At 40.1% G+C, this 26,778-nt stretch overlaps 1 protein-coding gene across 1 annotated transcript in view; it reads left to right on the top strand.

Annotated features, from left to right (window-relative positions):
- The window catches only part of LOC126190643 (peptidylglycine alpha-hydroxylating monooxygenase), a 224,852-nt gene that overhangs the window by 140,393 nt on the left and 57,681 nt on the right, over positions 1-26,778 (top strand). Inside the window, exons 2-3 of the mRNA XM_049931063.1 lie at positions 13,922-13,979; positions 25,748-25,835. Coding sequence (XP_049787020.1) covers positions 13,922-13,979; positions 25,748-25,835 — 146 coding nt within the window. The remainder of the gene's footprint in view (positions 1-13,921; positions 13,980-25,747; positions 25,836-26,778) is intronic.

Here is a 26,778-nt window from a genome sequence, read left to right as displayed (position 1 = left end):
GAACTGAGGACTGTGTTGTTGGTGGTGGTCCTCCCCCCGTAGTTTCTGCCACCTTGGATCGTGGCTCCGATGACCTCACTGTTTAGCGCCCTCTCGTCCCCTCCCCCCAACAACCAACCAACCATTAACATTTTTGCGTCAGTGAGAAAATATTAATTTGTTATTCTTACCCCTTTATGTAGTGTACTTTCGAAATCTGCCACTCAATTTGACATGATTGTCTTACATATTCATGTGGTGTCTGAATACAGAGCTGTATTATTAATGCTGCAGTAAGGTAGTATGGGCTTCGTATTTGCTTTTCACTGCCTCGGAGCTACCTCTTTGCTCTAATACAGGGCTTAACAACTGGCCGGTTTTGAGCGCGAGTACTCGCGTCTGCTCAGGCACGTGCTCGCGAGCAGGTGCAAGGTCGCGGAGTATGGAGGGAGGGGAGGGAGGGGAAATGCGCGCGCACGTTTGAATGTGATCTCGCGTTCTTAGCAGATTTAACTAGCCATCTGAATGCTTTGAACATTTTACTACAAGGTAAAGATATGCTAATTACTCATTTCATAGATCGAATACGAGCTTTTAAAATGAAATTGACACTTTGGGTGAGTCAGCTGGAAACAGGAAACCTAGCCCATTTTCCTAAATTATCATCCGTGCAAGATGTTCACAAAGACTGTGAACGTTATTCACATAGTTTAGTTGATCAGCGCTTTCAAGATCTGACAGCACTAGACAGTGATTTTGATCTGTTCTCTCCATATTCAGCGAGATATTTAAGAGATTCGTCCTGAGCTGCAACTAGAAATTATTGACCTGCAGTGTGACAGAGAATACGGAGACAAATTTCAGAACAAGAAAAACATTTTGGAATTCTACAGACACTTCCCTCAGGATAGATTTCCTCGTTTGCACAAACTGGCGGCTACAATAATATCAATGTTCGGTTCCACGTATGTTTGTGAATGAAATGTAACAAGATGCGCCTGAGAAATGCATTGTCTGATCGAAATTTAAACTGCACGCTGCGCCTAAAATGCACAAGAACAATTACTCCGAACATAGACGCAATTGTAAAGGGCAAAAAGTACAAGATAACCGAGAATCCCACACTTCAGTGACACCTTTTATTGTGTAACAGTTCACAAATGAATGCGAATGAAGAGGCATACACAAAGCTAATAAAATTATGTGGCATGTGTACATTCTCCTTTATTTGTTTCATTTGTCACAGTAATAATTCGTGAGTGATATCCCTGCAGGTGGCCGCGGATTTACATTGACTGGCGGCAGCTGTTGTGTGCCCCACGTGACTTTCCCCACTCTCCGCTCTGGTCCGGTAGTGGGGGTAGCGTGCTCGCGCTGCTCCGTGCTCGCACCTTGCTGCTCACAGCTTGCACCGCGAGCACGTATGTGGTGAAGCCCTGCTCTAATACTATTATATAAAGTGGAAACTTTGTGAAATTCGTTTTGGTTTTCCTTGGAGTTATTCAGCAACAATATATTCGCGTTAATAACTTCACCGGTCACTCTGACAGGATTATGCACCCTGCTGTGAGCAAATGACGGTGGTGCTACAACATTTAATTATTTACTTTGTTTGCGACTGCAGACCTACACATAGCTAGAATTGAATGTTCTGGCGCTTCTTCTAGTAGTCTGGGTGTTTCGGTCACACATCAATGAAGTCTAATGCACACCAAGACGCTCCCGCAGACCTGAGCGGCTTTCGACGACAGACGTACAGAGAACACAGGCAGTCTGACCAGCTCCACTCGAGATTTCTTCTAGAAGAAAAGTTCAGTCGTAAGCCTCTGGCAGACCTACACTGGGTTGCGAAACTTGCCGTCCTTGTATGAGTATTGGTGCGCAGGTGCATTGCTACTATGTTGGCGCAAACTAGTTGCCCAAGAGGACTTCGTTTACGTCTATATGTGAGCCTAGATACCCTGTGCTGGCTCTACGTTATTTGGATCCCAACGAGAGTGCTATATTTGGCGCCCTATCTCGTCGTACGAGAGACGCATCCACATTTTAATATTAAGTTGAGAGGGGTGGTGCAAGAACAGTCATACGTAAGAAATGGTTTAACAAGTAAAAATTCGCAGTTTGTAAATAAGAGAAACACCAGAGTAATAAGTGTCAAAATTATGGGAAGTGAAGAAATGATGTTGTGGATGATGATGATGGCCGTAAGTGAAGAAAATACCTCAGAGTTAATTATTACCTTAGTGATAATATATTCATGAATTTTTCACGCTTATACGTTGTTGCAGGCCTGGTTGCTAGTACGACAAAATGATACTTGGGTAAGAAATAAATATTCCTTCCTCCAATTCTATCACAATTATCCGTTCGTTGTGCTTATATTAACGCAGAGATGACGCGCGCGGCAGTACAAATCAATATATTGCAGTTAATTCTGATTTTCTCCGGTAATGGCAGCAATGTGAATAGTGTCAGTTAATCGTGGTCAAATTGTACGTGACACGTGCTGCAAAACAAAAAAAAAAATGCACTGTGTTTTTTGTGTAATACCGAGATAATTTCATTTCCATGTATTCGTGAAAACACTTTTGAAATTATGAACCACTCATACAAAGAAACATGCGTAACGTACAAATATATAATCAGTAAGAAACATGATTCCGGGCATTTTCTGTATGTTGAGCGTAGCTGCTTCGCGTGTCTACAACGCGATTTTGTAGACGTCTCTACGGCAACGCCTCTCCATACGTCTATAGACTGCTACTGTTTTCTCCCAAAGCCGTCTGCACGCCTCCTGCCCCCCCCCCCCCCCCCCCCGGGGAGGGGTGGGGCCGCCCGCATTGCCGCCCGCGTCGGTCAGCCCGCACGCTGTTCGTTCGTTTCTTTCGTCAGTCGAGTTGACTGAATCGAGTTATCGAGTAGTTGTACTTTCCTATGTAGCACGCTCGTCCGTGTCATCGTATTCTATACGTTTCTGTCTTGCACACAGATAGCTAAGACATACACAGATGTAATTAACCAATTTGCCGGAAGAATAGGTGCATGGAATTCATCATTTAAAGAAGAGAACTACAATTGTAACTTTTTTAATGTCGTAAGATGGTATTATCTTGTATTTGTGTATAATCAGTTTAAATAAAATTTTCTTAAACATTGCGTGTGACGATTATTTTATATTACGGTAAAAGTAAAGGTAGCTCAAGATGAGTTCAGCGCCCCCTCCTTCAGGTTTTTCTGTATCCGCCGCTGTCTGCACGTAGTAGTTGAAAGCTGTCGAAGCGCAGTCAGTTGTTAGGTATTTCCGTACTTTGATTCAACTGTACGAGTGTCTTAGCAGTAAAGAATAACATTAAAACTTCATGGCGCTTCAGTCTGGAACCGCGCTGCTGCTACGGTCGCAGGTTCGAGTCCTGCCTCGGGCATGGATGTGTGTGATGTCCTTAGGTTAGTTAGGTTTAAGTAGTTTTAAGTCTAGGAGACTGATGACCTCAGATGTTAAGGCCCATAGTGTTTAGAGCCATTTGAACCATTTGTACACTACCCTCCACAAGTTTGGAAACAACGTCCTGCGTGTTACAACAGAGCAAGATGGGAGTGATCTACCCGAGCTAATAGTTACTCGTACAATACAGAATAGTATGCTCAAATAGCGATCAATGACGACACAGTATAGTACAGATAATTATTGTACATACACATACCTGTATGTTGGTATTGCTCAGTTCCATATAAACTGATTTTACCTGTCCAAGCATTTTACTGATCACGCCAAGTGGCGCCAGTAGATGTCACGAAGGTGTACAGATACGTTGCTTAGTTCTGTTCAGTTGTAATTCCGTTTGTATGAAGTTAGGACACGCCACGAAATAAGGTAGGACGCGCAGCGAAAGTTACGGAAAATGGGCCCAAGGTGCCCATCGGCCTCTGTGACCGAGCGGTTCTAGGCGCTTCAGTCTGGAACCGCGCTGCTACTATGGTCGCAGGTTCGAATCCTGCCTCGGGCATGGATGTGTGTGAGGTGCTTAGGTTAGTTAGGATTAAGTAGTTCTAAGTCTAGGGGACTGATGATCTCAGATGTTAAGTCCCATAGTGCTTAGAGCCATTTGAGCCATTTCAGTTGGATCGGACGACCTAGTCAGTTCCACGTAAACACAGCCCACACCATTATGGAGCCACCAGCAGCTTGCACAATGTCTTCAACAAGACAACTGAGGTGCACGACTTCATGAGATGTGCGCCCCACTCGAGCCCTACCATCAGCTCTTACCAACCGAAATCGGGCTTATCTGACCAGGCCACGGATTTCCAGTCGTCTAGGGTTCACGCGATATGGTCAAGAGCCCAACAGAGGCGCTGCAGGCGAAGTCATGCTTCAGCGAAAACACTCGCGTCGGTCGTCTGCTGCCACAGCCCATTGATGCCAAATTTCGCCACACTATCCTAACGAATATGTTCGTCGTACGTCCCACATTGATTTCTGCGTTATTTCATGCAGTGTTGCTATTTCTGCGGTTATTTCATGTGGTGTTGCTTGTTTGTTACCACTAACAACTCTACGCAAACGCCACTGCTCATTGTCGTTAAGTGAAGGCCGTCGGCCACTACATCATCGTGGTGAGAGAGAATGACAGAAATTTGGAATTCTCGGCACACTCTTGACACTGTGGATCTCGTAATACTGAATTCCCCAGCGATTTCCGCAATGGAATGTCCCGTGAGTCTAGCTCCAACTACCATTCCGCGTTCAGAGTCTATTAATTCCCGTCCTGCGGCCAGAAACACGTCGGAAACTTTTTCAAGTGAATCAACTGAGTGCAAATGACAACCCCGCCAATTCCTTATATACCTTTTTATACCTTGCGTACGCGATATTATCACCATCTATATATGTGCATATCGCTATCCTATGAATTTTATCACTCCCGTCTGTAAAACAGTGCCGAAATGCACTCATGTAAAAAAGAAAAAAGAAAAAAAAAAATACCTTGAACGACCAGAGATAGGACGTTCGTATTCACAGGACATGTATGTTAGTATATTCCGCAGAAATGATTAGCAATTGAACCATGTCGGTCCATGGGTTCAAGGTAAACATCGATATCGCGGCGCAACACCGCCTACCGGTAAAATGTGTCTGCGGCTCTCGTTGTTGCTGTAACCGAAGGTAAGGATCAGTGTGACTGAAGCAGATGTGCAGGATGCCTCGCAGACGTACGGGCAAACCATACCGTCAAATCAGTGAGTTTGAAAGAGGGAGCATTATTGGCATGGGACAATGTGATGCATCCATTCGGGAAACTACTGCTCGTGTGGGACAAAGTGTTTGGAAGTGCAACGGTTGAGTACAGAATGTTCCACGGTAGGCCGTTAAACGCGATGAGATGGATCAAGTTGCACTGGGGGGTGCACCCCCCATAGATCGACACCACATCCGAATGGCACTGCAGAACAGATTTGCATCCTCCTCAGCTTTGGCGCAACAGTGGAACTGTGTAACACAACGTACGCTATTAGGGGTGACAGTCCACCGCCGTTTATTGCGGCATGGATTATGTGCACGTTGTCCACTTCTCCTCTTACATTTGCAGAAACACGCTAGACGGCAAAGGTGTATGGAACGACGCCACTGGGACAGGAATGGCATCAGATAGTGTGTTATGTCTAGACAAGACAGCCTAGACACAATCAGAGGAAGCCGAAAGGCACGCGCTTAAACTCACGCAGGCTGGCGTGAGGTCTGAAACAGGATACGTAATGAATGCTATAAAGAAAAGTACGTAGCTTCTGGAATACTTAACTTTAATCCACATTTGTAGAACATCGCTCTTGATGATACATTAATAGAATCTCAATATCACTTGAATACGGCGCCTTGCTAGGTCGTAGCAAATGTAGCTGAAGGCTATGCTAACTATCGTCTCGGCAATTGAGAGCGTAATTCTCAGTGAACCATGGCTAGCAACGTCGGCTGTACAACTGGGACGAGTGCTAGTACGTCTCTCTAGACGTGCCGTGTGGCGGCGCTCGGTCTGCCATCACTGACAGTGGCGACACGCGGGTCCGTCGTATACTAGCGGACCGCGGCCGATTTAAAAGCTACCACCTAGCAAGTGTGGTGTCTGGTGGTGACACCACATAGTGTTTTCGCACTAATCCAGGTTCTGTCTGCTTGAAAATGATGGGCGCATTTGGCTCGCCGTGGACAGGGGGAGCGGCATCGCAATGACTGCATTTGCTTAAGACATACAGCTCCAACCCAAGGCCTTATGGTGTGCGGTGTTACCGGGTACAACTACAAACCACAGTTGGTGCATGTTCAGGGCACTGTGACGAGGGTGACCTACGTGAATGACACCCTTCGACCTGTAGCCATACCCATTCTTCGCAACACCCCATACACCATTTTTCAGCTAGACAATGCACGACCATGCATGTGCCTCCTTGGTATCACAGAATGCCAGCCTTTTGCCCTGCCCCGCCAGATCTCCAGACTTGTCACCAGTCGAAAATGTATGGGATATACTGAAACACTGGGTGCAGCACTGTGACTCAGTGCCAACCACCACAGACGAACTTTGGAACTAGGTGAATGCAGCATGTCATCACACATGGAACAAGTTATCAGGGCCTTGTGCCTACTAAACAACAGGGCACATGCAACACTACGGTTACTGAAATGCTAATCATTTCTGCAAAACATGGTAAAGTACATTTCCTGTGAAAATGAACGTTCCAACTCTAGTTGTTCAAGGTGTCCTGTTTTTCCTGAACATGAGTGTACGTCTTCTATGTTTTTGTGTAGTTTTCTCCTTCAGCCCATTCCGTGCTGCTGTGCCTGATTCCAGACTGAAGCGACTAGAACCGCTCGGCCACTGCGGCCGGCGGTATGAGGTCTGAAAACAGTCACTTACTGACCGAAATCGATAACCACAAAAACAGAAGGTTTCTTGCGGGCGAGACTGTTTATGTTCATTTTAAAATATTTCCTTTAATTAAATTTTATTATTTCAATTCAAATAATTCGCTTGCTTTTCTCTAGGGAGAGAATCTCTTTCACTATTCCTTTCTTTTGTGGGGCTGATTCCAATTCTTTCTTGACATTGAGTAGGAACTTCATTATTTCAGTTTAATATACCTCGGCATTATTAGACTTTCGTATACAGTAGTAAGCAGTGACAGTGAATCAGTAGCAAGTTCTTACGCACAATAAAGCAATTCGACGTTAAAAAATACATACGTATATGAACAAAAAACCTACTTCCACCACCGCTTTATGCCATACAAGTTAAACAATTCGGGCAGAATTATGCATCATCGGATGTTGGCTGATCACGACCCTCTGTCTTCTCCTACTTCTTTAAAAGTCACTCGTCACTCACAAAACAATGTAACTAATGGTAAAACCTTGACGTGCGTAAGTAAATGGTTCTAACTAATTATTAATATACTATTGAGATAAAATATTGGCAATAAGTGGGCGAAATTAACAGTGTACGATCAATCATATTTCCGAAATTAGTGTCAGCGAAATGCGAGTCATCCCTAAGTTCCTATTACTCAAAGCGAAAATAAATTATTTTCTTGACAATAACGCACCACACTATACTCTGTGAGCGCATAATTATATAACTCTCCACGTCGGACACACTGTTGTATCAGAATTATATAAACACTCAACCATAAATGAGCTTGCGGAACTGGAACACAAATACGAATTTCGAGAACCATTCAGATCAGTATGCGATCCCCATTTACAATCAAGACTCATTAGCCAGAGTCTGAGCATCATATAGGTTGCATCACTCATCTCTCACTTCCAGTAAAATATTTTACCCACTCCTCAGTATCAAATAGCCATATCTCCCTCGTTACCTTACCTATTCGCCACGTCAATCATTTACAAAGAATTCACAAGCGGAAACTCGCACTACGTGTTCTTAGACTAGCGTCGATCAGTACATGTACAAAAAAAGCCAATCAACACTGCACTCCAGGAGCTGCTATTCCGCTACAATTAGCATTAATATAGCTAGCAATGATTATTCACACGTCACCTGTATTGAGAATACACAGTTTATCCAGACTGTTCTATGTCGACTTTGCCCCTAGAATAGTTCAACCATGATTGACTTAATCTGATGTTAAACGATTTAGGGTCCATTTGCCAAACAAATGCAGAGGGATACCATTACTTTTAATCATTAATTAGGTTTTAGATGGCTTTCGAGTGTTCTTCTCGTGGCCGGTCGCTACAAAGTAGTCTAAATCGCTCACACTGTCTGCGATCGACAGCTCAATTTTTAATTTGAAGCCATATCGCTTGACCATTGTGCAGCATTTAAGAGGATGACATTCAAAAGCCACGTGCAGTAGTCTAAACGTTTCCGACTGGCACCAACGATGGTTTATTAGACTCTCTCCGTTACATCATAAGTGATGAAACTTGGTTTCACTTTCCGGTCATGTGAATTCACAGATCACGAGGTACTGGGAAACGGAGAACCCTAACGGTGTGTGTCAGCAACCACTCCATGATTATTTTTTTTTAATAAATTAAAAAAAATCGGCGTTTGGTGGGGTGTAACTGAACGCACATCGTTGGACAGATATTTTTACACTACCTTCAACACGGTTGCATTTATGGAAATTTTTGATGCATTTTCTGCTCAACTCACTGAATATAAAAAAGAATACTGCTTTTTTCAGCAAGATGGTGCAACAAGCCACACGTGTAAGGTATTCCTGGAACGAGTCCTTGTCGTCTTCTCTGAGGAACGAACTGTCAGCATACATTTGTGGCCACCACGTTCGCCGGATCTAACATAACGTGATTTTTTGCAGGGGGGATAATTGAAGAGCAAGATCTATGAGACAAACCCACACACAATACAGCTTTTCCTAACTTACAGACCGGGCGCTAATGACCGTAGCAGTTTTGCGCCCTAAAAACCATAAAAAAAACACAATACAGGAACTGAAAGACATCAGCGTGAAGTTGCCGCCATCGATATCCGAACTTTATGCCGGGTGTATCTGAATATCCTTAGACGTGCACAACTGTATACTGATGTTGCAGGGGTCACCTTCAACGGCTAATATGAATGTATTTTTCGACGTAAATAAATGCTAAGTCAGTTTCAGGTCTCCGTTTCTGTAATTTCATTGCATTTCCTTTGTACTTACAAGGTCTACTTTAACTGCGCCACCCTGCACAATTCCCTTTTGACCCGTCACAATCACTTCTGCTACCCTCCTCGTAGACGGGTCTGACCTATCCATTCTTAGAGTTCCTCGGCGCAGTCTTTCGTTAGAGGGATCTCCGGTATACTGTATTATGGTTAAAAGGAGGACTAACCGGCTGCAAATTCGGTATACAGCATGACAGGGATTCCACTGGACTGTGGATCGTTGTTCATTTTAGTGATTTTAGTTGTTTTCCAACACTGCTGACAGTAATATCTTCACCGTTCATCTTTGCACAGGTGCGATAATTAAATTGGGGCAATACTCCTGGATTTTCATTTGGAAGGATAATTTGAAAACAGAGTTGATCATTTCTGCTTTTGCTTTTTTACCCTTAATTTCAATCCGTCTTGTCCTTGTGTGCCTGGACGCTAACTTTGGTAGCACTATCAGCCTTTACATATGAGCAAAGTTTCTTTGGGTTTTGTGAGAGGTAATTTGCTACGGTAGTCGTTGAAGACTTCTCGCATTGCCCTCTTGACAGCCAAATGCGTTTTGTTCAACATCTCCCTGTTCCAGCCCTGCATACCCTTTGCTTTTAACTCATTAAGCAGTAGTCTTTGTAGCCTACTGACTTTTTCATGCTCAACTCCAGAACTATGAGGGACATTCGATAAAACTGCACAGGTTGGTATTACTGTGGATTGTTCGATGCAACAACAATGAAAATTACATCAGATGTAACTGGGAGATAGAAGAGGCAGCACGTGATTTTTTTTTTCTGTGTGTACTCCAACATAAAATTGGCGAAAGGCAGAAATTGACACTCAGGGGCCTTGGGCATTGTGACTGTTGAGGGGTCGTACATCAAGATCGAAACTTTATGCGGCAAAAACCCACCAGAAATCTACAGTGCATTAAGTGAAGTTTGTCGGTTAATCGTTTTCATGGCGTTCGTATGAGCGTAGTTGATAATCCAAGACCCGGAGAATCAAAAACGTCAACAAATGAACGAAGTGTGAAACTTGCGACAGATGCGCGTTGAAGAAGATCGCAGTGTGACTCGTGAGGGCGCTCTGAAGCCACGAGAATTCCCCCAACATCAAAATTCCATATTCTGACAAAAGATTTGAAGAAGATGAAACTAGCTGCGAGATGGGTCCCACACTGTTTGACTGCTGAAGAGAAGCAGAAGCGCCAGGACACTGCAACCTTGCTCAAATAACGATTCTAACGTGAAGATTAAGGATTCTTGTGCCGAATTGTCGCTATTGATGAAACGTGGATTAGAAACACTGAACCGGAGTTGAAATCACAGCCCGATGAGTGGAGAGTTTCAGAATCTCCACGACCAAAAAAATTTCGACGCGCTTAAACAAAGCTTAAGCAAATAGCGATTTCTGCTTACGATCTCCAAGGAATCTGTCGTGCATAGTGGTGGAGCAAATTCAGTAGATAGACAGCTGTCTCACTGCCCACAGTAAGGCGATCTGTCTGGTAACACAAACAGCTCACAAAAATGGCTCTGAGCACTATGGGACTTAACAGCGGAGGTCATCAGTCCCCTAGAACTTAGAACTACTTAAACCTAACCTACCTAAAGACGTCACACACATCCATGCGCGAGGCAGGATTCAAACCTGCAACCGTTGCAGTCGCGCGGTTCCAGACTGTAGCGCCTAGAACCGCTTGGCCACACTGGCCGGCTACAGTTCACAATATTGGCCCTTAATCGCAGTTTCAAGTGAGTCTCACTGACTATACAGCTCTTGAAATCAGTAACTTTTGGTGTGCAGGAAAAGCTCAAACTCCTTCAATTTATAGAAGATGCTGCACCGTTACAATTTTAAAAGGTGATATTCGCAATGTGTCTAATTTTGGGAATGACTGGTCTGTATGGTGTAGCTGATAATGTGGAAGAGTCCTCTGATGACTTCCTGAAGAGCTGAGATAATGAGTGCCAGCACAGTGACCAGCGTTTCCTTAAGTTCAGTGACAGTCTGTCTTAACTCTCGAATCGACACAGCGAGATCTGTAGTGTTGTTGATAGGCCTGAGTAATTCCAGGGAGCACTGACTGGTCGAGGGACCGTGTGTGGTCAGGAGAAATCCCATAGACTACTTGTGATCTTGTCAAGTTCTGCCTGATTTTAGCAGATTGTTGCTCCGTTAATGAGGGCTGTAGCTGTAGTCCTTCATTCTTCCCGTGCTGGGAGGTGAAAACAATCTTTGATTGGTGGATGATGCTTAATGACATCCTCTGGGCAGCTTCTTTGGTGTAGAGGGGCAGGAGGCCAGATTGCTGTCATCGAGAATTCTTGTGCTGAACACAGCAACCGACTCCAGTTCTCTTAATTTATCCAGACCTCATCTCCTTAATTGCCTACCTTTATGCAATTTCTTCACTTCAACTGCAGTTCATAACCAATATATTATAGTCAGTGCCTGCATTTCCTCCTGGAAAAGTCTTACAGTTTAAAGTGTGGTTTCAAAAGTTGTCTTAAGATTATATGATCAAGGTGAAACCACCCAGTGCTCCTTGTCTCTTCCCCAACACAACCACCTTTCATGATTTTTGAATGAAGTAGTAGAGATTATTAAATTATGCTCTGTACAAAATTCTTCCTCTTTCAGTCCTTTCTCCCAGTCCATGTTCTCCTATTTTTCTTTCTCTTCCTTTTCCTAATACGAATTCCAGACACCCATCGTATTTAAACTTCTGTCTCCATTAACAATCTGAATGACTACCTTTACCTCATTATACATTCTTTTAATCTCTCCTTTATCTGCAGGGCAAGTTCACAAATAAACATTTCTACTGTGGTGGGTATTGGCTTTGTATCTTTGAACTTCTACTGATAGCCCTATACTCACCTTACGAGAAGTGCTGTCATTCCTGCCACCCCACTTCACTAATTCCCGCTATGCTCATATTCAATTTATCAGTTTTGCTTTTCAAATTTTTCTGCCCTCTCTACCAAATTTAGAGCTCTGACATTTCACATTCAGGCTTGAACGGCAGCTTTGTCTTTCCTGATGGCAACTTCCTCCTGAGTAGTTATCACCTGAAGATCCAAATGGGGGATTTTTTCACTTCTGGAATATTTTACCCAAGAGGAAACAATTATGATTAAGCCAGACAGTAGAGCTGCATGTCTCTGGTGAAAAGATAATGGCTATAGCTTCCCCATGCTTTCTGCTGTCCGCAGAACCAGGCAGCAGGGCTGTGTTAGCTAACATTACAAGGCCAAATCAGTTAATTATCTAGACTGTTGGCCCTGCAACTACTGAACAGGCTGCTACCCTTTTCATGAATGACAGGTGTCTGACCTTCCCATAGATGGCCCTCCATTTTGGTTGCATCTGTGGTATGGCTGTCTGTATCACTGAGGTGCACAACCCATGCCACCCTGGCAAGGTCCATTTTTCATTGGGGACTGGTACTGTATTGCTATGAAAAATGGATTGTGCATGTTACTTGCAGTTTTTGTCAATCCAAACATTCCTACTGCAGGAATTGAAAATATTTTGTCTGGTGAATTACCCTGTACCTGTGAGAAAATTGCAATTATCTACTATACCCCATGCCTGTGCCTTTAAAAGATGAGACAAATGTAGCAATTGTTCGTGCATATCAGATCATGGTCTTATCCAAAGCAGGTCTTTGTTTTATGAATTGGCTTCTTGTTGATATTTCACCTTTGACTGCATGGCATATGGCCTCTTCCGATCTAGTAGTACACAGCTGACTTGCAGCTTCATTGTTGGTTCTGATTGTGGTGAATGTACTCATTTCTTAACGGCACTGATAAATTTCACTAAGAGGTTGTGTAATGGTACTTCATGGTGAAAAAAATTCTTCTGATACAGCTGCCGAGCATCCCCCTCCCCCCCCCCCCCTCCCAGTTACACTTACCTAAATAGTATATTATTGGGATTCTTGCCAATGCATTGTCACACATGCATGTGCTCTTACCTAATATTTTACACATTACAGAGAAATGCTATGTTTATGGACGCAAGTTCATATTCCAAATCATACCTTCTCAGTAGTGCTACATAGCCACTCCAGGATCTCAACACTACCTATTTTTCATTTATTTATTTATAATTGTTTGCAGCTTCTCGGAAATAAATGATAGTTGCAAAAAAGTAACACTACTCCCATTGTCCCTGCTTGAAGTGTGATGAATGCATGAGAGTGATACAGGAACAATTGGTATTGAAAAAGGAATCATTTCTGAGATTTATAAGGTTACATTTTCCTCTTTGAATTTAATTCTCCTTGAGAGCTCTGCTGGGGTGAACTGTTGAAGACCACCTTCCATTTTTAGGTGATTTCCGAGAAATGATGGATTGGTATACTGGCATGGCCTCATTGGGATCCTCACTTCCTGATAAAATTTTCTCATTTTTGCCTTTGTTGTTTCCTGTTGTCATAGTTTTCTCTTTTTCAGCCTACCCACCTCTTTCAGAAATTTTATTTCTGTTCTCTGCTCAAGCCATAATATTAACCTTGTGCTTTCACTTACAGCATTGTATTTTGTTGACTGCTGTTTGCTATATGGATGGTACTAAGTGAAAACATAAGTAATTAATAGGTGGACAATAGTCTACAACATTTTTGTTCATAATGTAATATCCATTCAGAACTATCTTAATGGTACATAGATGGTGCTTTATAAATTTTAAAAGGCAGGAATATGGGTTTTGTTCATAGGTGAAGGTAATAAAAACTTTTTTTTTTTTTTTGTTCACAGCCGGAACTTTATCTGTGCACACCAATAAAAGTGGATCCAGACAAGAACTACTATATTGGTGAGTTTATTTCTTTGTATTGTTTGTCTGAATTAGTGATAAGCATTTGGTTAGATGACTGACTTAACAAGTGTCAGACTACAAATCAGAAGATTCAGTCCATGTTTTAATGTAAGATTTTTTGGATATAAAGTTCTCGGTTAACTTGCTGCATCAAATTCAGATAAAGTCTGAAGCTTATAATGATTGCAATAGGTGTGAATCAATAATGTATTTAAATACTTTGCCAGCCTATATGCAGGAGAGCCAATAGTACTGATGACGGATCTTAGTGGGCTGCCTATAATACAAGGACTGCGTGCTACTGAGGTCAGTTGTTAGCTCTATTGGCTCTCCTACATAGAGGCTGGTGGAGTATTTAAATAAACTGTTATCACCTAGTCGGCCACTGCAACATCGTATTAAGAACTTGAAAATATTTGTTGGTTTCATAGAGTGGTCGAGGATAGGCCCAAGTGGAGCCACGGTCAGCCTCAATGTGCTCTCCCTTTTTACAAAAGTATCAGTAGAGGATGTATTAAAACTACCGACTTTGGAACGGCCACATATTTTTTGTATGTTGGAAATTATTATGAAGTGACTAATGGAACAGCCATTGTTTTGCCATTATTGCAAACCGTAGATAATTTTCAATGAAGAATTTCAAAGAATGAGCATTGAACAGAGCCTCCCTCCATCCGTCCTGCTTCTTTGGATATGTTGATGATAAACTTGTAACCTGGCCGCACGGCACTTTATCAACCGTACTGCGATGAGCTGTGCGACAGCAGAGTGGTGTAGTGGTTAGCATTGCTGTCCGGCATGCTGCAGGATTCCAGTTCAAAACTGACCACCAGCAGATACCTGTTATTTCATATTATCCATTCTGGAAGATTCTTCAGACTTCTTATGTTCGTAATGTTTGTATATTCTGGAATATTAGATGTTTGTATAAATAGCAGCACTCTCCATCCAGGAGTTCGGTTCTGTATTGTTCTGTTCTGATGATGTTAGTGTTCATAATAAATTTGATTTTAGTGCTAAATGTTGTACTTCATTGATGAACATGCTTTCAAATTTGATTCTGGTTGTGATGTGACAAAATTAATATTATACATCTAGGTATAAGATTAACAGCAGAGATGGAGAAAGATGGTAAGTTGCCTTTCTTAGGTATGCTGACTGAATGGAAAGGAGATGGATGACTTGGTCATTCTGCATCAGTAGTAGATGCAAAAGGACCTCTATCCCAGTAAGTGTAGCTTTTCTCATCCAGCTCAAAAGAGAGCTTTGCTGACAAGAATCACCTCAGCTCCAAGATTAATCATCTAATACAGTGTTCCGGAAGAATGAGTATTCGGCCCATGATATTAGGTCTACACAGCTGAGGAAACATACATAGTGTGACATTTGACCAAGCCAAGAGGACCAACCCACAAAGTGGCTTTGTTTCTGTGGTGTAACAACTAATAACTCAAAACTTACATATTAGGGACGGCATAGCCACCATTGTTGTGCCCCTCTCATCTCTTTCTTTCTCCTCTCCATCATAGCTTCGAATTTTACCATTCTATTTCTCTTCCTCTAACCTTTCTACCTCTTCTATATCTCTTTCACCCCATTCTATCATCTTATGTCTCTGCTTGATGAGAATAACTCACAAGCTGCAAGAACATAACGAGAAAATTCCCAACTAGCAATAGGACTGACATTCATAAAAGAAAAATATGTTTACTTTCATATACATAGTCATTACTATTATTATTCTTGATTGTTATAATTATTTTTTTGATTGTTATAATTATCATCATACTACTGTTATAATCTCTATTTTGTTTCTTTAACATTAATACTGTATAACACATTATATATCCTTAATGTTCTGTAGAAACTGAAATTTGTTCAATCTGAGTATGCCTGGTTAGGTATAAGAGAGGGCCTGAAGGCCATAATCTTGCCAGGTAAAATAAATGCATAAATAAATAAATAATAAAGTAGGTAGAGTACCAAATAGGCAAAGAATCAGACAAGTTTTCCAGCTACCCAGAAAAATGAAAGATATGTGACCTATTAAAGGTAATCTTGACCTGAGAGTTCCTTGAGCGTGTGGCAACGGTAACAGGGGGCAGCCTACCGGTATACAGACTATTGCCATTTGTCAGTGAATACCAATGTCATCTTAAATACAAGAGTATTGTAAAATCAGCATTGGCTGAGAATTCTGGCTCATACACCAAATTGTTGGGACTCTGTGATTAGAAAAGCAATGGAAATTACTGTGATAACAATTGTGAGACACGCTGATTACACACTTAGCAATGCATGGAACCATGTATTTGATAAAGAAAGAGTATAGAGGAAGGCATCTCATATTTTCCTGCCTGATGTAATTGGTGGTGCTGTAACTAATACTGGACAAAGAGTGTGAATATAATCTATTGCCATCAAGGGTGCCACCTCAGCATACGTCACATCTATGATGTAATCTAGAAAGTCGGATGCCATCCTCTGGGCTAGAGCAAGAGCCTCGCCAGTTTCATGATAGGTTTAGCTGCTGCTGATGATGATATGATGATGACAGTGATCAAAAGCTTGGGATCCAAGGCCTCCATCATTAAAGATTTTGTAGCCATAAGACTTTTTTCCCAATCAATGTGCCGAGTGGTTTAATTCCTATGTTAAATTGTATGCACTCCATAACTGACTAGTAGTGTGGAATCCTGAGCTGTGAAAGGCCAAGAAATGCTACCTCAACAGGACCCTGTCTCATATAGCACATTGACCTTCCAAAAAAATTGGAAGGAAAAGTTTGTCCATTGTCCAACTGGCCTTCACAATGCAAGTCACCCCAACCTCCGTTGTGAATAATTGGTAATTATTTACAGGCAAAACCTTACTCTCCCTTGTATAATCACCATAAAATATTTGATTCCATAGTCCATGCAATAATAACCAGCCAGAATTTTATCCATAAATGAATATTCATATACAAAAAAAAAAAAAAAAAAAAAAAAAAAATAAAAAATAAAAATAAAAATAAAATATCAAGTTAAAATAACACGTCTTCATGGAAATGAAATGAAAATCACTTGTATAACACATTTGTTAAAATAAAAGCGGGTTTAGGTTCAATAAAAACAAATACTGCCCCAATTGATCTCTTGAATATGCCCAGTTTACATTGTTAATAATCTGATTACCAAAAGTCACAAATTGACTCAATAGAAAAACTAAAACGTAGTAGGTAGAACTTTCTTTAAACACAATCAGCACACATTCTTGAAATGTTATTTATTTGATTTCTATTGATCTGTTCTCTTGAGAATATGAAGAATTAGAGTTTTGTACTCTCAGTGATCTGAAGACCATGCAAGAATTAATGATCTGCCTTCATTAAAAGCAAAACCTTGTGAATTCAAACAAATTTGGATATAGGAAAATTTTAGGAACAGCTGCTGAAACTCATACTGTGTGTGCTAGATTCAGGATGGTAAATGTATTTACATGTTCAAGATTTTTTTAAAAAATGTAAAATCACTGACTATAAATTAAACTGCAGTATTGTGAAATGTAAGGTATTGAAAGTTTCCATATTTTATTAAATGAAAATTAAACTTCACAAAACAGTTTGTATTCTCCTCAAAAGTGCTTGAACATTTTGCAGGTTTGCAGGTTTTATTGAGCACCCGTTTTATCATGTACAATGATATGGGATTTGTCATATGTTACATACAAAAAAAATATGAATAACAACATATTATGTAAAAAAATATATGGGCAAAACAATTATAGCTTACATGATATAAATTTGTAACAATATAGGACACAAATAAATTACATATATTCTGTGTATAATGGACAGCAACAAGAAACAATGATTATAACACTCTATATTGACAAATTAATTAATTTTTGTGTGTACATAAGGAGTCTACCCCACGACACAAGTTTGTATACGAGTAACTTATAAGATAGGTCAAGGCACACTATCTTTCTGAAGAATTCATGTATTCACTAACACTGTAAAAACTATTACTGATTAACATTCTTTTCAGTTCACTTTCAAAACTGCTCAGCTGCTGAATCCTTTTTATTTTTAAGGGAAGAGCACTACAGAGAACTTTCGGGTGGTATATTGCACTCTTGTTGTACTGGGCTTTCTTATGCACTTCTCTGTGCAATTCATTACTCTGTCTTGTTGTATAGTCATGGAACTCACTGTTTAAAGAAGAAAACTGGGGGTGAGACTTCAGAAAGCATATACTTTCATAGATGTAAATGGATCGAAGAGTCATGATTTTATATTCCTTGAAAAATTCCCTACATGGATCTCTAGATGCAGCTCCTTTTATGTTTCTTATCGCTCGTTTTTGAATAATAAAGGAGCGTTTTGCCCGACTTGAATTGCCCCAAAATATGACACCATATCGCAAAAGACTATGCATAAATGCATAATATGTACACAATACTGTTTGATCACTGCAGCAATTTTTGAGCATTCTAAATACATAGCAACATTTACTTAACTTTTTTTTGAGTGCATCTATATGCTTGTCCCACTTTAGATGCTCATCTAACCAAATTCCTAAGAAATTTGTATTTGGCATTTGTAGTATATTCTGTTGGCCTAGCTTCGCAGTTGTATTGGGCTTCACATTATTTGAAACATGTCTGTAATTCATCCATAATGTTTTTTCTCATTTACAAATAAACTGTTGTCCCTGAACCATTTACTTGCTTCAACTGTTACTGTTTCAATTTTCCTGTTAAGGTCAGTCTCATTCTGAGCTTTAATAAAGATACTTGTATCATCAGCAAAAAGTACACAATCAGCTTGTGTTAAATAGTTTGGCAAGTCATTTATAAAGATCAAGAACAACAGGGTTCCCAACACCGAACCTTGGGGCACCCCATAACTAACTTCCTTATAACCAGAAAAGTATGACTTTCCATCATGAACTATTTCTACTTTCTGGCATCTGCCAGATAAATATGACTTAAACCATGCATGAGCAGTACCACGGAGTCCATAGCAACTAAGTTTTTCGAGCAGTAGTTTATGATCAATAACGTCAAAGGCCTTTGATAAATCTAAAAAGACCCCATAATTTACTTCATTATTATCAGTGGAATTTAGGACAAGTTTTAGAAAGTTGTATATAGCTGTTTCAGTTGATCTATTCTTTCGAAAGCCATTTTGTTCATTGACCAATATTCCACTTTTTTTTAGGAAAGTAGAGAGTCTTCCATACATTACTCTTTCTATAATTTTTGAAAAACAAGATAACATTTATAAATGCCTGTAGTTTTTTACATCATAATGATCCCCATTTTTGTATAATGGTTTTATAATTGATTGTTTCAGCTTTCTAGGGAAAGTGCCAGTACTGAAAGATGCATTAATTATATCTACAAGAAGAGGAGTAATATATCTGTTGTGTTTAATGATTTTGTCTGGAATGCCATCAGTGCCATAGGATAATTTATTTTTTAGTTTGCTGATGGCATTCTCTACCTCATGTACTGTTACAGGATACAAAAACATAGTTTCGGGATTCAATGTGATGTTATGACTGATGTCTGTACTACTTTGGGTTTGTATAAGGTTTTGAACTACACTTGTAAAATGACAGTTGAATATATTGGCAATTTGTAATGGATCATTTATAGTTTTGTCCTCAGTTTTAATAACAATGTTGTTTCTTACTTTGCTTCTTCCTAAGTTACTATTGATCACTTTCCAAACTGATTTCATTTTTTTGTTGCAATTAGCAGGATTTTGCCTTGCTGATTTACTTAACATTCTGAGTTGCTCTCCAGATTTTCTTATGCCCTGTGTTATCCATGTGTTAATTTTGCCTTTTACTTTCATTTTCTTAAGGGGAAAAGCAATTTCAAAGTTATGTTTGTAATCAGCTAGAAATGACTCAAACTTCATGTCTATACTATCATGTTTATCTAGATCCCAACTTGTATTTTTTAACAAGGAATTAAAAATCCTAATATTGTCCTCATTAATACATCTCCTGTGGATGTGTTTCTCACTTGGCCTAGAGTACATTATTTATACTAAGTTTTAGTGCTTTATGATCAGAGAATCCAGTGTCAATCACTTCTACAGCATTGTCTAGTTTACGTAAGTCAAGAAATATTTGGTCTATTATTGTTTCAGATTTCTTTCCATGTCTAGTGTATTCAAAGATAGTTCGTGCTAAATTATGCGAACAAAAGACATTGGTCAATTTTGTAACATTTAAACAGTTGATTTTAAAGTTGACATTGAAATCTCCAAGTACAATAATGCTTTCTGTAGAATGTCTTAACTCACTAAAAAGACTTTCAACACTGTCCAAAAATTCCATAAAATTGCCTGATGGGGAACGGTATACACACACAATAATTATTTTAAGGTCTGTTAGTTTGCAAACACAATATTCAAATACTTTTTCAATGTTTTTTATCTTACTAAACTTGATTTCTTTACATTCAATTCCTTGTCTGACATAAATGCATGTTCCTCCCCCTTTAAAAGTTTCTCTACTGAAGCTATTAAACATTTCATATCCTGTTATTCTGGCAGTAAAAGCTTGATTTTCTTTTAGCCAATGTTCACATACACATAAAACTGAAACATCCTTTAGTTCATCAAGCAATAGTACTTCTAATTCTGGAATCTTACTAATTATACCCTGTACATTTTGATACAAAACTACTAATTTTTTATGCTTGGCATCTGTTGTAGTGCTCACCGCATTGGCTGATTGGTGCCTGCCTCCAATAAAAGATATTTGAGATGGCCTGATTGTGACACTCTTCTTTTGCTTAAGGGGCGGGTGGTTTTCATTGCTTCTGCTCGGGTAGTTGGTACTGTTGTTGAACCTGTCAGTGATGTAAGTTGATCTGCTTCTACTGAAGACGGTGATTGTAGTACTGGAGAAGATGCTGTAGACTGGGCTACTGGAGGCAAAAGAATAGTGGGCTCACTTTCCTTAGTAGGTACTGTTGTTGAAGCTGCCAGCAGTGTAGGCTGATCTGCTTCTGTTGAAGATGGTGATTGTTGTCCTACACACGATGCTGTAGACTGGGTTACTGGAGGTGGAAGAATAATGTGCTCACTTTTCTTGCATCTGCCTAGTGAACAAAGGAAGTCTCGGATTTTTTGTCCTAATAGAATCTTTCCTCTGTTGTTTCATGTTCCTTTGTGTGGTTTACTGTACCGGTAGGCCTACCTGTTGTTATTTCACTCTGCGTATTTATCGCTGTGTTTACAGCTGTATGAAACATATTTTTACACTGTTTACGACACACTGCACTAGACATAACATATTCTTCCCCGTATGTGGTTTTACCTGTATTCACACCTGCCTCAAGTGCACTGATACGTATGTTCATTGCTGTGTGAAGCATGTTTTCACACTGTTTACGATGCACTGGATTAGGCGTAACATATTCATTGTTATCATCGTTAATACTATCTGAGTTGCTAAGAAGGCTTCTCATCATTTTCTTAAGTAGATTTGTATACTGTTCGCACATTTCCACATCACGCTGTAGAGAACATAATACACTTTCGTCTTGTCCATCGGCAAACATTTTGGCTGGAGTCTGTCGGCCGTTACACGTTGTTACCCCGCACTCACAACTTGGATTATTGAAATTAGTAACACCAAAACATTCTGTGTGGTACCATTTTTTGCAATGTAGAACAAATTTTTATTCCTTTACATACTATTTCACTACATAATACACACTTTATAGACACTACGCAATTAATTTTCATGGAGCGATTCATTAGTCCTACTATACCAGACGCCATGTTGCTGATACTCAAATATGTACCATGATTGGTGTTTCTTACACTAAGTTAGAACCAGTCATCATTGTACTTGTCCATTCAGTTTGTCATTTTGCAATTATTCTTTTACAAACAGTCAACAATAAACCACCAGGAGAGATGTAACTGCATCTGCTACTGTAGTCATTTCTATTCATAATTGCTGTTCAACTCATATGGAATAACAACTTCATTTATCGCCAACCGAAATATACACTGACTGTTGTCCTCTATTCTTTACTACAGCTCAACCTTCACTATCAATTTATAAATTCAGGGGCAAACGCTTACTGTACCACAGCTGACATTGTTGTTCTGTTTCACAATGTTCAGTAGTTGATTATACTTTATCATCAAATAGCTTTCTTGTCATTATGAACTTGAATCAAAGGAGAACATTACCAGAAGCTACACATAAACTTATAGCGTAATTGAAAAGGGATGACAAGGAAACTAGAAGAAAACCACTCACAGAATAATATTGTTACACATAATACAGTGCTATTTTTTTCTTTTATAGTAGTAGTCTTTGTTTCTGTATGAAGAATCTACATCTACATCCATACTCCGAAAGCCACCTGACGGTGTGTGGCAGAGGGTACTTTGAGTACCTCTATCGGTTCTCCCTTCTATTCTGGTTGTGATGTGACAAAATTAATATTATACATCTAGGTATAAGATAAACAGAAAAGGTGGAGAAAGATGGTAAGTTGCCTTTTTTAGGTATGCTGACAGAATGAAAAGCAGATGGATGACTTGGTCATTCTGTTAAAAGTGTTATTGATTGATTTTACTCTGGTCTGAGAAACATTACAGTTAACAGATTCTGTGTAATGTAATTTCTATAAATACACTGATATGCCAAAAAATTATTAACACCTGCCTAATAATGTATTTCTTGGCACAATACAACATCAGTTGTGTGTGGCATGGATTCAACAAGTCCTTGGTAAGTTTCCAGAGGTATGAGGTGCCAGATGTATATGCATAGGTTGCACAGTTGCCATAAGTTATGGGCAAATGGCCTGTAGGCTTGTAGCTGGTGCCAAATAGTGTCCTAGATGTATTCCCTTGGATTCAGTTCAGGAGAATTTGGTGGCAAGGACATCAATATGAGCTGACTGTCATTGTCTTCAAACCACAGTAGCATTATTCTGGCCTTGTGAGATGGACAGTTGTACAGCTGGAAGGTGGTATCACTATCTGGGAAGACATCAAGCATCAAGGGATGCAGGTGATGCACAATAATGTTTATGTATTCTGCAGCTGTTGGGGTGCATGGATTACCACCACAGGTGCCATGGAAGCCCAGGTGAATGTTCCCTATAGCATGATACTTCTCTGCTGTGTGATGCACATTCTGAGCAGCTGTTTGCTCACATGAAGGCATACCAGACATAATTATCAACTTAATGCGACAAACGTTATTTGTGTAACCTAGGCAGCACATCATCCATTGTCCCTTGCCCATTGTAGTCATAATTAATGATGTCATTGGGTCAATGAGGGAACAAGCAGAGGTCATCTGCTGTGATGCAACATGTCAACAATGTGCACTGAACGGTGTGCTCTGTAACACTTGCATATGTACTAGCACTGGACTCGGTTATTAGATCTGCCATGGATAACCGCCTATGCCACTTTACTGAGTGGCCAATCCTCCACCTGAAGTCGGCATTCTGTAATGAGGCATGGATGTTCAGCATGTTGTCTGTCATCTACTTGTGGCTTCACCATCCTTCATCCACTTCCCATAGATGCTCACAGCAGTAGTATGTCAACGAGCTTTAGTGCCAGGCCACAACAATCTAATCTGCGTCTAGGTTGATAGTGTACACTGTACTGTACACAACAGCATTATCATCAAACAACCACAGACTGCTGCCCACTCTGTCTGCCAAATCATTAATGTATATAGAGAATAATAGTAGTTCTGTCACACCTCCCTGAGGCATTCCTGATAATACCCTTATCTCTGATGAACACTCTCCATCAAGGACAACATACTGGGTTCTACAACTTAAGTCATCTTTGAGCCACTCATATATCTGAGAACCTGTTCCAGATGTTTGTATCTTTATTGTTGTTGTTGTTGTGGTCCTCAGTCCAGAGACTGGTTTGATGCAGCTCTCCATACTACTCTATGCTGTGCAAGCTTCTTCATCTCCCAGTACCTACTGCAACCTACATCCTTCTGAATCTGTTTGGTGTATTCATCTCTTGGTCTCCCTCTCTGATTTTTACCCTCCACGCTGCCCTCCAATGCTAAATTGGCGATCCCTTGAAGCCTCAGAACATGTCCTACCAACTGATCCCTTCTTGTAGTTAAGTTGTGCCACAAACTTCTCTTCTCCCCAATCCTATTCAATACCTCTTCATTAGTTATATGATCTACCCATCTAATCTTCAGCATTCTTCTGTAGCACCACATTTCGAAAGCTTCTATTCTCTTCTTGTCCAAACTATTTATCGTCCATGTTTCACTTCCAAAAAATGGCTACACTCCATACAAATACTTTCAGAAATGACTTCCTGGCACTTAAATCTATGCTCGATGTTAACAAATTTCTCTTCTTCAGAAACGCTTTCCTTGCCATTGCCAGTCTACATTTTATATCCTCTCTACTTCGACCATCATCAGTTATTTTGCTCCTCAAATAGCAAGACTCATCTACTACTTTAAGTGTCTCATTTCCTAACCTCATTCCCTCAGCATCACCTGATTTAATTTCACTACATTCCATTATCCACATTTTGCTTTTGTTGCTGTTCATCTTATAACCTCCTTACTAGACACTGTACATTCCATTCAACTGCTCTTCCATGTCCTTTGCCGTCTTTGACAGAATTAAAATGTCATAGGCAAACATCAAAGTTTTTATTTCTTCTCCATGGCTTTTAATTCCTACTCCAGATTTTTCTTTTGTTTCCTTTACTGCTTGCTCAATATACAGATTGAATAACATTGAGGATAAGCTACAATCCTGTCTCACTTCCTTCCCAACCACTGCTTCTCTTTCATGCCCCTTGACTCATACAACTGCCATTTGGTTTCTGTACAAATTGTAAATAACCTTTCGCTCCCTGTATTTCACCCTTGCCACCTTCAGAATTTGAAAGAGATTATTCCATTCGCCATTGTCAAAAGCTTTCTCTAAATCTACAAATGCTAGAAAGGTAGATTTGCCTTTCCTTAATCTATGTTCTAAGATATGTGTCCCTTTATTAAAGGCACTGTATCAAACACTTTCCAGAAATATAGAAATATGGATTCTGCATGTTGCCTTTGATCTACAGTTCACAGTATATCATGTGAGGGAAGGGCATGCTGAGTCTTGCACAAGCAATGCTTTCTAAAACCATGCCAATTCATGGTCTCAAGAAAATTTATTATATTTGAACTGCGAATGTGTTCAAGGATTCCTCAGCAAACTGATGTTCAGGATATTGGTCTGTAATTCTGTCCTTCTTATACATAGGAGGCACCTGCACTTTTTTCCAATCATTTGGGACTTTGCAGTGGCCGAGAGATTTGTGATAAATGCAAGCTAAGTAAGGGGCCAATGCTGTAGAGTACTCTTTGAAAAACCAAAGCTGATCCATCTCTGTTTCACTTATAAGCTTTCCTTACTGTGTCACAGACTCACAGTGCCACCAGCGATCTCACCTCATGAGGGGCAGTGGTTATAATGGTTTGGCTAATTAGTGTACCTGTGCCTCTAAAAGTGTGTAATATTTTTCCTTAGAGGAATTTTGTTAGAGAAACCCAGTGTACTTAGTGTCAAAATGTCTTTTTCCCCCACTTTTTCATATGTTCTAGATAAATAATATATTAATCATTTAATTTTTCAGGTACTTTTGTTTCAGTTGTGATTCCTAAATTTATAAATGTGACATACATGTGTTTTACTCTCAAAATAGTCAGGATTTTGATTCAGTTCTTTTATGTCAACAGTTGGATTTGAACCAAATGCTACGATGGCCACAGCACATCACATGTTGTTGTATGGATGCTCAGAGCCTGGATCACAGAAGCCTGTTTGGTAAGTTTGCATCCTTAAAAAAAATGTCACTGCAGTGTAGGCTACAGACTTGTTTGCTTATTTTTACTCCAGTAGTTCCATAATCATTGCATGGGTCCCTAGCTCCCTGTGCAAGGAAGGTGAGAAGATGTAGGATAACTCAAGACACATAAAAAAATAACTGTACAGACAGGCCTCGTGTGCTGCATGCTGTTGATTAACTGCTGTCATGATCTACCTTGCCAAAGGAATCCTTTTTTTAAAAAAAAGTAATTTGAGATAAGCTTAGCTCATAAGAGTTGTAGTAAACCCATCAGAGGCACTCATGTGAAAGCAGAGACCACATCAAAACTTGCTTTATGAGAAGTACTTTGAACAAACTGATTGTGTTGTTGTCGGTAGCCTACTGTCTCCTGTAGTAGGTAACTCTTTTACAGAACACATGGAGGACAAAGCATTTCAGACATTGTTTTTGAAACTTGAATGTTCTTGGAGATATTTAGATGATACCTTCTATGATATGGCCACATCTGACAGCAATGCTTCATTTATGGAAAATCTCCCTCCACTTAGCATCTGCTTTTTCGCAGAAGTTAAGAAAAATGGAGATGTCCCATTTCTGGATGTTATGGCTTGTAGAAAAGACAACGGTTTCTTGCATCACAGTACATTTTCTAGACCTGCACATACCAACCTGTACCTGGGAGCTATTAACTGCCATCACCCATCTGAATGCGGTGGTGTATTATGGACTGTCATTCATAGAACTAGAGCTATCTTAGATCCAGATTACTTATCAGCAGAGCATTGCCACCTGCGTTCTTTTTCCAGAGCAGATAATCCAATAAGCAGATTCACAATGCATTTTGGCCATCATGCACTAAACCTCAATAGCAGCCAGAACTGGAGAATGCCGTGAGGATGGTTTTTTACCTTATGTGGGTGGCATGTCCTTTAAGGTCAG

The sequence above is a fragment of the Schistocerca cancellata genome, chromosome 6 (genome assembly GCF_023864275.1).
Source record: "Schistocerca cancellata isolate TAMUIC-IGC-003103 chromosome 6, iqSchCanc2.1, whole genome shotgun sequence".
NCBI lineage: Eukaryota > Metazoa > Arthropoda > Insecta > Orthoptera > Acrididae > Schistocerca > Schistocerca cancellata.
The sequence above is the reverse complement of the archived record's forward strand: the minus strand, read 5'-3'. Positions and strand labels throughout refer to the sequence as shown.